We start from the raw sequence: 13,914 nt of genomic DNA on the forward strand, positions 1-13,914 counted from the left end.
GGGTAGCCATGTTAGTCTGTATCCACAAAAACAACAACGAGTCCGGTGGCACCTTAAAGACTAACACATTTATTAGAGCATAAGTTTTTGTGGGTAAAAACCCCACTTCTCCATGCATCTGAAGAAGTGGGGTTTTTACCCATGAAAGCTTATGCTCAAATAAATCTGTTAGTCTTTAAGGTGCCACCAGACTCGTTGTTTTTTTAGGGGGTGGAGTTTAATTTTCCCAGATTACTTGGTGGGGGCTCGAGCTGCTTCTGTGTTGTATTGTTGAAAAGGAACCCCTAGATATTGGGCCTGGTCCTTGATGCCGACTCCAACTGGTAGAAGGGTTACATGGGATACCCTTAACAGGACTCAGAGTAACAGCCGTGTTAGTCTGTATTCGCAAAAAGAAAAGGAGTACTTGTGGCACCTTAGAGACTAAGCAATTTATTTGAGCGTGAGCTTTCGTGAGCTACAGCTCACTTCATTGGATGCATACCGTTTCCACTAAATTGGTTAGTCTCTAAGGTGCCACAAGTACTCCTTTTCTTTTTCCTTAACAGGACTGTGGATGTATTCTGCCTTTTTACATACAGACCCTGGTTCAAATTTTGATCCAACTGAAATCAACGGTGAAATTCCCTTTGAGACAAATGGGAGCACGGACCAAATTTTGCTCCCATTTAAGCAAATTTTAACTTTAAGGAAAGTCTGGAGCAGGTTCAGGATTTCACCCTTCATGCGTAGAAAAGTATAAAAAACAAAATGACTGAGGATTAAATACCAAATCTACAGAAGGAACTGATTATGTGAAATATTTCTTAATGGTCTACAAAGCTTGTAGTCACATTCCCTGCAACAATTTATTTTTATATTTATATTTATATACTCACATCTATAAAGTATACTGTTCCTTTTCCTGTAATCTCCTGCCTACCCATACTCTGTTCCACCAGTACTTGTGTCGATGTCTAGGAATGGGTGTGTGTTAGGTCTCTTTATAAAATAACAAAATGTACATATTACCAACCATTGTTATGTGGCATGACTCCAACACAATCTTGGAAATGTGAATATTTAATATAAAAAATTTAATTTGCATTTTACAACATACAAACATGACACTATCAAATTGTAGCAAATTAATTCAATTGAGAAATATTTTCAAAATATTTTAAGTCGTGGGTTGGAAAATAAATAATGTTATCTAAAGGAAATGCTCAGGTTTTGCTTTTAAGAGGAGGCAGTAATACTATCACTGACCTCTTTTCAGTCTTCTGTTCCATAATTTATGTAGAAAAATATACAAGAAACCAATTTGTAAGTAAAGAATATGTTGGGTTTGTAACATTTAACAAATAAAACAGCCTAAAGCAAAACCAAAAAGAAAACAATTATTTTATTTCTGTACATCAAGACTACAAATAGTATTTTAACACTTCATTTATTACCTAAATTAGGAAATTATACATTTTATACCAATACTAGTAAACACCTTAAAACCACTCAGTTTCTCCACATTTAAAAGTATATTGCTGGTTACTGCTTATTAAATACGAAACCCAACAGAGCTTCCAGTGACAGCAAAATAGTTTTAGCATAAGAGATGAACCGGAGTCTGTCTGTAAATTCTGATTTTTTTATTAGTTATTATTAAAAACCAGAAAGGATGCACATGTTTATGCATCTTATAGTTTGACTTATAATTAATTTTTTTTAATTGAATGCAAATTTAAATGTGAACACAAACCTTGACTCAGTGATGTACCTGTTATTAGAGAACTGATTCCTTTCATATGAATCCAATTTTTCCCTTGGCAATCAAATTATGTTAAGCAACATCTTCTCACCTACTTGTCTGAGCAGAACTGCTAACAGCCAGATGGATGCAAAAGCTGCTTAGTCACAAAAATAATGAATTAAGACAAGTTTCTACAGCACATACATGGTACTTAAGATGAAGAGAAATGATAGAGAGAAGGAATGTGAACACTGCAGGCTTCAGATATAAAAGATAAAGCCTGATGCTTTGGTTGAAATACTTTTAATAGTTGTTACAAGTATATTTTTTTCCAAAGTCATGACTACTGTATGTACTGTGTATGCCATAGGAGTTTGATACATTAAAAAAAAAATCTTTACAGGCGCAAAGGAGAGACAGAAACAGAACAGAGAAAAGCATGGATAGTCATATCTGTTTACGACAATGTCCAGCTGATCATGACACGGCCAAAGGTAGAACTTAAAAATAATCATGCAAATCCAATTTCTTGAAGATATTTCAGAAAGCACAAATAAAATATCAATGTTATCTCTCAGTGCCTGCCATCTCAAGAGATGGTAGTTGAAAACAAATCCATTCTGTTTTAATTGCAACAACTAAGGTTTGTAAACAAGATTTGGGGTTATCAGTAACAAGCATTTTCTATCTCTCAGTTCTGGGATATGTGCAAACATCTACTTCCCTCTAAAGATTTATAACAGGATGTTAAGACCTGTCTTATCCCAACGTGCTGCACTACACACAATTTTATTGCCAGCTTGTAGAATTATTTATATTTGAACAGCACAAAGCCAAAGCTTCATCTTTGGTTAATTTCACAGAGATGTCACTGTTCGTTAAATGTGCTCTTGCTTGGCATAAACACAAACCCCAACCACACTGCACACAGCATTCATTATTTTGAGTCATAATAAAGCAGTGCCAATGTAAGTTTAATGACACTTAACTAACAAATCATGTGTTTAAAAATGAAACCTATTTGAGGGTATTTGATAAGAAATGAGAGCTGCAGAAACCTAGACTGAGTTCCCTTCATCTGCTTGGGTACAGGTGCTGCTTATGGAGTAGGCACTGGTTAGTTCCTCTGCAGAGCTTCTGTTTAAACCTCAGTTCAACTCAGCTCAGCTCAAATCCAGCAGCACATTCAATGGCGTAAAGAAGTTTGCTCCGCATGAGGTTTTCATCATAAAACTCAGGAAGCTTCAGCAAGTTCATGCAGGTACTGGCAGTGGGTAGCCTGTCTAGGTCCGATCCTCCATTGTGAATGCAAAATGCGGGATACAACTCCTGGAAAATACAAAAATAGGAAAAAATTAAGATACACACACAGGCTAAAAAATAATTCCATGACAATCCACATAAACTTCTAGGCAAGGAGCAATTAGAATTTAAGTCTGTTTCAATGGCACTTGCAAAGGTTTAAAAAAGGTCAGAGAGGATTTTTTAAACAAAGGGCTGAGGGAAAGCCAATAGGTGCGGAGGAGCACAAGGTTCAGGCAGTGACATCCATTAGGGATGAATTTATTAAAGGGGGAACTCTATATCCTAGTTAAGAGGATTGGAATGAAGTTGATAAAGTACAGGTAGGAGCTGTGAGGTCAGTCAAATGTAAAAAAGTCCTTTTTAAATATAACATGAAGGCAAGCAACTGAATACTGACAACATGTATAAGGTCTTATATACAAATATTAGAAGTCTAAATACGAAGGTGGACAAACTAGAGTGTTTGGCATTAAATAAGGATATTGATATAATAGGCATCACAAAAACTTGGTGGAATGAGGATAATCAATCGGATATGGTAAGGGTACAAAATATATAGGGATGACAGAACAGATTTGCATTTGTGGAAAGAGCGGCCCTATAGGTGAAAGAAAGTAGAGTCAAATAAAGTAAAAATCTTAAATAAATAAAACTGTACCATGGAATCTTTATGGATAGAAATTCCATGCTTGAACAATAAGAGTATAGCAGTAAGAATATTCTATCGACCGCCTGACCAGGATGGTACTGGTGACTGTGAAATGCTCAGGGAGATTAGAGAGGCTATTAAGACAGAAAACGCGATAATAACGGGGGATTTCAATTATCCTCGTACCCAGTCAGTATATGTCACGTCAGGAAGGGACGCAGAAATAAAATTTCCAGACACATTAAATGACTACTTCTTGGAGCAGCTCGTCCTGGAACCCACAAGGGGAGAGGCAATTCTTGATTTAGTCTTAAGTGGCGCACAGGATCTAGTCCAAGAGGTGAATATCGCTGAAGCGCTCATAATAATGATGATAACGTAATTAAATTTAACACACTTGTAGGGGGAAAATGCCAAAGAAACCCACCACAGTAGCATTTAACTTCAAAAAGGGGAACTACACAAAAATGAGGAAGTTAGTTAAATGGAAATTAAAAGGAACAGTCACAAGAGGGAAATACCTGCAACCTACATGGAAACTTGTTTAGAACACCATAATAGATGTTTAAATTAAATGTAAACCCCAAATAATAATTAAAAAAACCAAACAGTAAGAGGTTTGCCTAAACAACAGAGTTAAAGAGGAGATAAGGGGCAAAAAGGCATCCTTTAAAAACTGGAAGTCAAATCCTAGTGAGGAAAATAGAAGGGAGCATAAACTCTCGCAAGAGTAAAAATATAATTAGACAGGCCAAAGAAGAACGTGAAGAGCAAATGACAAGGACACAAAAACTAACAGCAACTTTTTTTTTGAACTGCAGCAGCAGCCGGAAGCCTGCCAAACAGTCGGGGGGGCCACCAGACAGTTGAGGCGCTGAAGGAACCCCAAAGACGACAAGGCTCTTGTGACAAAGCTAACTGAATTCTCTACACTGCTCTTCGCTCTAGAGCAGGGGTTCCCACACTTCCTGCTCCCGGCCCGCGCCACTTCCCGCAGCTCCCATTGGCTGGGAACGGTGAACCGCAGCCACTGGGAGCTGTGAGCGACGTACCTGCGGACGCTCAGCCCGCCAGGGGCTTACCCTGAGCAAGCCACGAACCAAGTTTGGGAACCCCTGCTCTAGAGGATATGGAGGAGATTCTCACACCAGAGCCATATTTTATAGGTGACAAATCTGAGGAACTGGCCTACACTGAGGTACAATAACTCCTCGCTTAACCTTGTAGTGATGTCCTGAAAAATGCTACTTCAAGCGAAATGATGCTAAGCGAATCCAATTTCCCCATAAGAATTAATGTAAATGAGGGGTGGGGTTAGGTTCCAGGGAATTTTTTTTTTGCAAGACAAAAGACATTTTTATATGTACACACACACATATATATATATATATATACACACACACACACATACACAGTATAAGTTTTAAACAAACAATTTAATACTGTACACAGCAATGATGATTGTGAAGCTTGGCTGAGGTGGTGGAGTCGGAGGGTGAGATATTTCCCAGGGAATACCTTATTGCTAAATGATGAACTAGCAGCTGGCTGAGACCTCAAGGGTTAACTCATTGTTGTTAACGTAGCCTCACACTCTACAAGGCAGCACAAACGGAGGGAGGGGACACAACAGATGCACGGCAGTGGCTGCAAACATTCCCTGCGGAAACTGAACAGTGATGATGAACCCACGCTATCCCACTGGAGCGCACCACTTTCCAAAGTGCCGTGTATGTGTGTGTGAAACAGAGACAGACAGACACACACCATGTGTGTGTGAGAGAGAGAGAGAGAGACAGAGACACACACACACACACATTGCCCCTTTAAGTACGTTGAGCCCACTCTAAGTACAGTGCCTTTTTAAGTAGATCAGCAAGTTGAGACAGCAGCTGCTGCCAACAAGCTCCCTCCATCCTGAGCCCTGTCATGTCCCCCCCTGCTCTGTGGAGATGGGGTACAAGAGCGGGGGGGAGGGGGGACACCCTGACATTAGCACCCTCCCCTCTCCCCCCCCACTCCCTGCACAGCAAGCAGGAGGCTCCTGGGAGCCGCTCCAAGGCAGAGGGCAGGAACAGCTGAACTGCCTGACAGTTGATAGCCTGCTGGGTGGCTGCCGCACAGGGAACTAAGGGAGCTGATAGGGGGGCTGCCGGTCCACCCTGGTTCCAAGCCCCCACCCGCTAGCTCCAATGGCTGCTCTTCCTGCAAGCAGAGGACAAAGCAGCTAGCTGCCAAACAACATTATAAAGGAGCACTGCACAACTTTAAACGAGCATGTTCTCTAATAGATCAGCAACGTAACAACATTAACCGGGACGACATTAAGTGAGGAGTTACTGTATCACTAGCAGAGGTTTTGGAACAAAAGGATAAATTAAACAATAATAAGTCACCAGGACCAGATGGTACTCATCCAAGAGTTCTGAAGGAACTCCAATATGAAATTGCAGAACTACTATCTGTGGTTTGTAACTTATCACTTAAATCAGCCTCTGTGCCAGATGACTGGCAGATAGTTAACGCAAGGTCTATTGTTTAAAAAGGTTCCAGAGGTGATCCTGGCAATTACAGGCAGGTAAACCTAACTTCAGTACCAGGCAAACGGGTTGAAACTATAGTAAAGAACAAAATTTTCAGACACATAGATAAACATGATATGTTGGGAAGAGTCAACATGGCTTTTGTACAGTGAAATCATGCCTCACCAATCTATTATAATTCTCTGAAGGAGTCAAGTAGTATGTGGACGAGGGTGATCCAATTGATATAGCATGCTTGGACTTTCAGAAAACCTTTAAGAAGGTCCCTCACCAAAGGCTCTTAAGGAAACTAAGCAGTCATGGGATAAAAGGGAAGGTCTTCTCATGGATAAGTAACTGGTTAAAAGATAGGAAAGAAAGGGTAGGAACAAATGGTCAATTTTCACAATGGAGAGAGGTAAAAAGCAGGGTTCCCCCAGGATCTGTACTGGGACTTGTGCTATTCAACCTATTCATAAATGATCCAGAAAAGGGGATGAATAGTGAGCTGACACAATTTGCAGATGGTACAAATTTACTCAGGACAGTTAAGTCCAAAGCTGACTATGAAGAATTACAAAGGGATCTCACTAACCTGGGTGACTACATGGCAGACGAAATTCAATGTTGATTAAAGCAAAGTAATGCACACTGGAAAAAATAATCCCAACTATACATACAAAATGATGGGGTCTAAATTAACTGTTAATTTAACCACTCAAGAAAGAGATCTTGGAGACATTGTGGACAGTTCTCTAAAACATCTGTTAAATGTGCAGTGGCCTCAAAAAAGCTACAAGAATGTCGGGAACCATTAGGAAAGGGATAGGTAATCAGATAGTAACTATCATAATGCCACTGTATAAATCCACGGTACACCCACACCTTGAATACTGCATGGAGTTCTTGTCACCTCGTCTCAAAAAAGATATATGAGAATAGGAAAAGATGCAGAGAAGGGCAACAAAAAGGATCAGGGGTATAGAACAGATTCAGTATGAAGAGAGATTAAAAAGATGGGAATATTCATCTTAGAAAAGAGACAACTAAGGGGGGGCGATATGACAGAGGTCTATAAAACACGAATGGTACGGAGAAAGTGAATAAGGAAGTGTTATTTATCCTTTCACATAACACAAGAATCAGTAGTCACCCGATGAAATTAATAGGCAGCAGGTTTAAAAAAAACAAAAGGAAGTACTTCTTCATACAACACATAGTCAACCTGTGAAAATCGTGCCATGGAATATTGTGAAGGCCAAAAGTATAACTGGGTTCAAAAAAAAAGAATTAAGTAAGTTCATGGAGGAAAGGTCCATTAATGGCTACTAGCCAAGACAGTCAGGGACGCAATCCCATGCTCCAGCTGTCTCTCAACCTCCAACTGCCAGAAGCTGGGACTGGGCGACAGAGGATAGATCACTTGAAATTGCCCTGTTCTGTTTGTTCCCTCAGATGCATATGACCCTGGCCACTGCCAGAGACAGGCTACTGGGACCATTGATATGACACAGTATGGCTATTTTTATGTTCCCTAGGTTGCCCTAAAAGCACTCCCAAATGGGTATGGCAATAAATAAATAAATAAATCAATCAATCATGGCCATACTGTAGAAAACATAAGGTCTTAAGGCCCAGCATGGGGGGGGGGGGGGGGGGAAATAGCTAGCTGTGTTATTGTTCACACGCTATATTCTGCAAATATCTGGTTCCACAGAAACAGTGAAACAGGAAAATTTAAAATACAGTAGCATGCAGAAAGAGGTCTTTGATTTATTTGTAACTAAGAAATTATTTGCAGAAATCTTAGGTACAATTAAGTGTAGGCTCGCCTTACGAAGTCTTCCAAGCACGCACAATCCCTGTCATTTCCCCATCACCACAGAATTCGTAGACTTGGAGCTGGGCTCTGGAATTTCCTAACACTTGTATACTTACTGAAAATGCACCAGTGTTAAGTACTGGTAGCAGAGCTGAGCGATTTAAAAAAAATTTTTTTTTTTTTTTTTTACTAATAGGTTTCCATAGATAAAAGCATAGTTTTCCGTAGATAAAAGCATTTTTGGGGTCCTAAAATCTATTCAAGTAGATTTTGGCAAAGGGTATCAGATGACTCAAAAAACCAAACACACACACACAAGTTTCTGAAATAATTGAAAAGTTTCATTTAGACTATTTTGAAATGTTTTGTTTAAACTTTTCAATTTGAAATGGTATTTTAAATGGATCTTTGGCCAATTAAAGACGACCACCACCACCACCACCCCACACACACACACACCCCACCCACCAATGAAAGATGAAAAACATCTGAAACCACTGATTCAAAATGAAAACTCAAAAGAAGTCCACACCCTGTTTCAAGTCATCTCAAAATGAAACTGTTTTAAGTTTCTGTTTCAACAAAAACTTTTTGGGGAAAAAGGTTTTGGTCCAAACTGAACAGGAATATTTTTGTATTTTCAGTTTGCCTGCCTCTCTCCTCGCCCACTTCCCAAACTAAAAAATCCATTATTTGCTCAGCCCTGATTGGAAGCTATAGACCACTGGCAGTAGTGGGGGCAAGTATAATGGGCTGGGTCCTTGGGCCTGTTCAGCCCACTTTGCATTGCATAAAGTACAAGATTTCTTCTTTGAATTACACTTTTTTGTTATTTTCCTTATTGCTTCATGTTTTTCCTTGATACCCTTATATATATATATATATATATATATATATATATGAAGATCTCTAACAAAAAGAAAAGCCCCTTCTTCTCCTGCTAACAGTCAAATGGATCTTCTATAGAGTTTAGTTTAAGTAAGTCTTACATGTTAGAATTTCTATATAAATCTAAAATAAACGTTTTCTTTCAAATTCAATTTAAACTCTCTTTACATTCACATTAATATGTTACCCACATCATATCAAGCCAAGGCTGGATTAAGGAGTAGCCATGCCACAAAGAAACTTTCGTTCAATGTTATATTATCATGTGACCATCTGTCTCGGACTGCAACCTGAATTTCATACAAAAAATGATCAACCTCCTCCTCCTTGGTCCTCAGGTTATTTTTTAGTACAGTTAGAATAGGCAAAATAAATATGGCCAGAAAGCACACACCAAGCACATTACCAAAAAACTTAATCTTCCAACTGCACAGAAGTCAGGACACGTAAATATTATTTTCTTTGCTAAATTCTGACATCGTGTCTAATGCTACCCAAGACACAGATTAAAGGCAGTCCTGGACCCAAAGAGTTTGCAGTCTAAGGTCACGATCTTTTGGCATGTATTTAAGTAAACATGAGTTGTCCTAATGAGGTCAATGGCAGTATGTGCATATGTAAAATTAAGTACTTTTAAAATTTTGGCAGGACTGGGACCTAAAATTGTCTATTAATGAGGTACATAATATTTTCTATGCAAGACGCATAATATTTTATTTTAAAGACCATACACTTCTGCGCTTTTTAAGATGCAGAGTACCAATAATATACCACAGAATCAGGTAGTTCTTATGTACCTACATATAAAACCAATAAGAAGTCTATCAGGTAGAAACTGGCCAAATTTGGGTTGGTCTTCTGATATGTTGACCAAGTATGTGAGGTTTTATTTCATGTATAGTTTTCTAATCTCTTTAAGAAATCAAGTTTATCTTGCCAAGACAAATGGGGATGTAGAGGACATTTATTTGTTACACCTAATGCTTGCTTTCACTGGCAAGGGAATATTAATTTCAACAAATGCTTGGCTGAGCTAAAATAGATCATCTGGTTTTAGAAATTGTAAAAAAGCCACCCTAAGGCTGGAGGTCAATGAGATTTTAAGTTAAATGACTGTTTAAATGGAGGCCTTAAAATGTGATTCACAGCTAAAATGCTGCAATTTTAGTGTTCTTTTCAAAATGCTAATTGAATTTTCCTACTTTAAGCTTTAAAAATGTAAAAAATGAAGTTCTATATTCAAGTGTCATGCTAAGGGCACCATTTGTTGCATAATTAAATACTGTACAACGGGAATCTGCAACAGTTTGGAAGTAAGTATCATCAATTTATTATGTGACCTGATTGGAACTTAACAATTTTCAACCGCACTTTAATGATTTTTTTTGTCTGTAACAATCACATTTATTAAACTTATTAAACTTTAATTAGCTTTAGCAAATGTTACTCTGAGTCCAATAATCTGGCACTAAGGGTACTAATAATTTTTACATGCTGCAAACCCAGACTGTGCTATTTATAAGCTATGAACTCTGAAATGATCCCTTCTCTTAAATAAATATGAACTATAGCGAAGGTGAAGGTTCCACAATGCAGTACATACAAGATTTTAGTTTCAGTGCTAACGATTGTGTTCTTAATAGCAAAATTTAATATCTATTTTAATACAACTATAGAACAATTAATTACTGAAGAGATTTTGCATTAATTTCCACCCTCAACATATTGCAAGCTTTTTTATAACAAACTCATATACTCATTTGACTTATTTGACTGCTAATAATACTTAGCACTTACAGTACATAGTGCTTTTCATCTTGAGAGCACTGTACAAACATTAATCACAGGCTACCACTATATGAACACTCATGCCAATAGCCATTGCCTATTCCCTTTTCCAGTATTCATTTACAACTTGAGAGCTCCTATGAGGGCCTTAGCAGCTAGCACTGGATTTCTGGGGCATAGCTATGAAAAACCCAACTTCTCTTGGGTGGCTGGTGAGCCCCATGATGCCAACGGCATGCCCTACTTGGTAGGGGGCTACTGCTAACCAATCCATGCACCCCTCAAGTGTTGGAACTGGCTGGTTTTCAGTGCTGCCCACGTAAAGAAGCAATATTTTTTGCTGTACTTCCTACTGCCAGAGCAGCTGTGTGGGGCGTGGCTTGTAGGTCAGTCCTACAATTAACTCCAACTCCTTGCTGATGTGTTTGACCATGCTGCACTTGACATAGCTATTCTAACCCGCCCATTCTCCTCTGGCACAGCACAGCCATGCTACAGCTGACATCCCCTGAGCTGCTCCCCTGCCTTTCACACGTGATCCAGTTACACATGGATTCTAAAGCCTCTCCTTGAGCACTGACCTCTTTGGATTCACATTCCACATCTCTTCTTACATTTCATAGGCTGCCTCAGTGCTTGGTCATTTTATACCTCCTGCTTTTGCTGCGTGGTCTCCCTCCCTCCCCTTTGTTAGAAAGACAAGTGGCAATTTGCTACATTTCTCTCTCTCTTTTATTAGACTTTTTCCTTTGGTGTATGGCCAGTTTTAATTGTGTCCTGTCCTATACACCTTAGTCTCATCTCCTGTGAGTCTAATCTCTGCTTTCACTGGCACCATCTGGAGTAGTCTTGAGACTAGAATAATGTAGCAACCAATTTACCATCTATAGGTGCATACAACTGTGGGTATTGAGGGCTTTTCAAATAACTGACCATATATGAGGAGTCTCATGCTAACATCCTGGTGTGGTGAGCCCAGATCTGAATACAGTAGATGAGGGGGACAGCCCAAGACCACATATGATGTGTGTTTCAAATGATCACACATAGTAATTATCACATACTATGTTGTATATGCCACGTGTGGGTAAAAATAAAAGTAAAATAAACATACTGTAAGTGGAGCTAGTAATGCTGCTTCTTGTTACAGTTGCCCAGCACTTACCACTATAAGACCCGGCTTCAGTTACTTATAATTTAGCATCAATGGTTAGTTTGACAGAAATTTTACATGCTGTGTATAAGAACATAAGAGTGGCCATACTGGGTCAGACCAAAGGTCCATAGAATCATAGAATATCAGGGTTGGAAGGGACCTCAGGAGGTCATCTAGTCCAACCCCCTGCTCAAAGCAGGACCAATCCCCAACTAAATCATCCCAGCCAGGGCTTTGTCAAGCCTGACCTTAAAAATATCTAAGGAAGGAGATTCCACCACCTCCCTAGGTAACGCATTCCAGTGCTTCACCACCCTCCTAGTGAAAAAGTTTTTCCTAATATCCAACCTAAACCTCCCCCACTGCAACTTGAGACCATTACTCCTTGTTCTGTCATCAGCTACCACTGAGAACAGTCTAGATCCATCCTCTTTGGAACCCCCTTTCAGGTAGCTGAAAGCAGCTATCAAATCCCCCCTCATTCTTCTCTTCCGCAGACTAAACAATCCCAGTTCCCTCAGCCTCTCCTCATAAGTCATGTGTTCCAGTCTCCTAATCATTTCTGTTGCCAAAATTAGCGCATCCATCTAGCGCAGTATCCTGTCTTCTGGCAGCGGCCAATGCCAGGTGCCCCAGAGGGAATGAACAGAGCAGGTAATCAAGTGATCCATCCCCTGTTGCCCATTCCCAGCTTCTAGCAAACAGAGGCTAGGGATACCATCCCAGTCCATCCTGGCTAATAGCCATTGATGGACCTATCCTCCATGAATGTATCTAGTTCTTTTTTTGAAGCCTGTTATAGTCTTGGCCTTCACAACATCCTCTGGCAAGGAGTTCCACAAGCAGACTGTATCTGCCACCCACTGAATGATTATCAAAAGAAATATTAAATAATTACTCATTCACTGAGTGGGGCAGGAGTCCTAGGGAAAAAATAGTATGTGATCATGTAATAAAAGCCTCTATCATAATGCATACACACAAGAGGGCTGAATTAAAGTTGCACAGGCAACCTCAATTCTGGCACTTCCTAACTTCTTAGTGCTTGACTCTGAAACCATACTGTTCTTTTACCATATGTTTTTTAGATCTAATTTTAATACATGATGTATGGTGAAAGTGTGCAGAACTCCAAATATATTTTCCTCATCCCCGTGCTGTTCCAGTCATCTAAACTGCATACTGTTCTTATTTAAAATAATGGTAAGAACTGCTCTGGAAATATTTATTTAGCGAGAAAATTATCTCACCCCCAACCTTAAACCGAAATAAATACAGATATTTTGTAATCTAATAGCGATAAGAATTGCAATACTTGAGACAGAACTTGCATTCATCCGCTGTTAGTGCATGTGCCTATATTTATCCAGTAAACATGAAAAATGACTTACCATCCCATTGCTCGTTAAATATAACCTCAAATTGCTTTATAATGTGAAACGTTATTAGCTGTATAGCCTAAGAGTAAGTTAATTGAGCAATACTGCTAAGGTAAGAGCTAAACAGAACAATATATCAAAGTGTTATTTGAAAGTGATATTCTGCACTGATGACTGTCTCTATACATTCCAGATTAGCAGAGATTTGTATTAATTTGTTATACAGAACAGTACTATAGTGTTTGACAACATATTTACTATTACTATACTACAGTGTTGATATTCAACAGTCTATTATTTACAATGTATTCACTAAAGACGAGCACTGAACATTCCCAAACTTCTAGAGGAAATGGAATCCAAAGCCAGATTTGAGTCAGAATTGTGTAGATTGCTTCTATTATAACAGAGCAAACCAAAACCTCTGGTCTGAACATCCCTGAACTCAAGACATTTTAAAATTGGGATCTGCACAGACCCATCACTAATATTTATAAGTGGCAGATAAACATTTTCTCCACATTCAAACTCTATTGCAAATAGCAGTCTAAGAAAAGCTACTTGTTAGCACAATATTTGGATGATGGATAATGAATTATAAGCAGATAAACGATATTCAAAAGGAAACATGAGAAATATGTTCCCGGATTCAAACGCAGATGGGTTTTAGTGGATGTTG

The 13,914-nt window shown here is 39.0% G+C and overlaps 1 protein-coding gene across 1 annotated transcript in view; it reads right to left on the bottom strand.

Moving 5' to 3' along the window:
- Window positions 1-1,365: 1,365 nt before the first annotated feature.
- UBE3C (ubiquitin protein ligase E3C) overlaps window positions 1,366-13,914 on the bottom strand; it is a 173,717-nt gene continuing 161,168 nt past the window's right edge. Inside the window, exon 23 of the mRNA XM_048837621.2 lies at window positions 1,366-3,055. Within this exon, the coding sequence (XP_048693578.1) occupies window positions 2,885-3,055 (171 nt within the window). The 3' untranslated portion in view covers window positions 1,366-2,884. The remainder of the gene's footprint in view (window positions 3,056-13,914) is intronic.

The sequence above is a fragment of the Caretta caretta genome, chromosome 2 (assembly GCF_965140235.1).
Source record: "Caretta caretta isolate rCarCar2 chromosome 2, rCarCar1.hap1, whole genome shotgun sequence".
Classification (NCBI taxonomy): Eukaryota; Metazoa; Chordata; order Testudines; family Cheloniidae; genus Caretta; species Caretta caretta.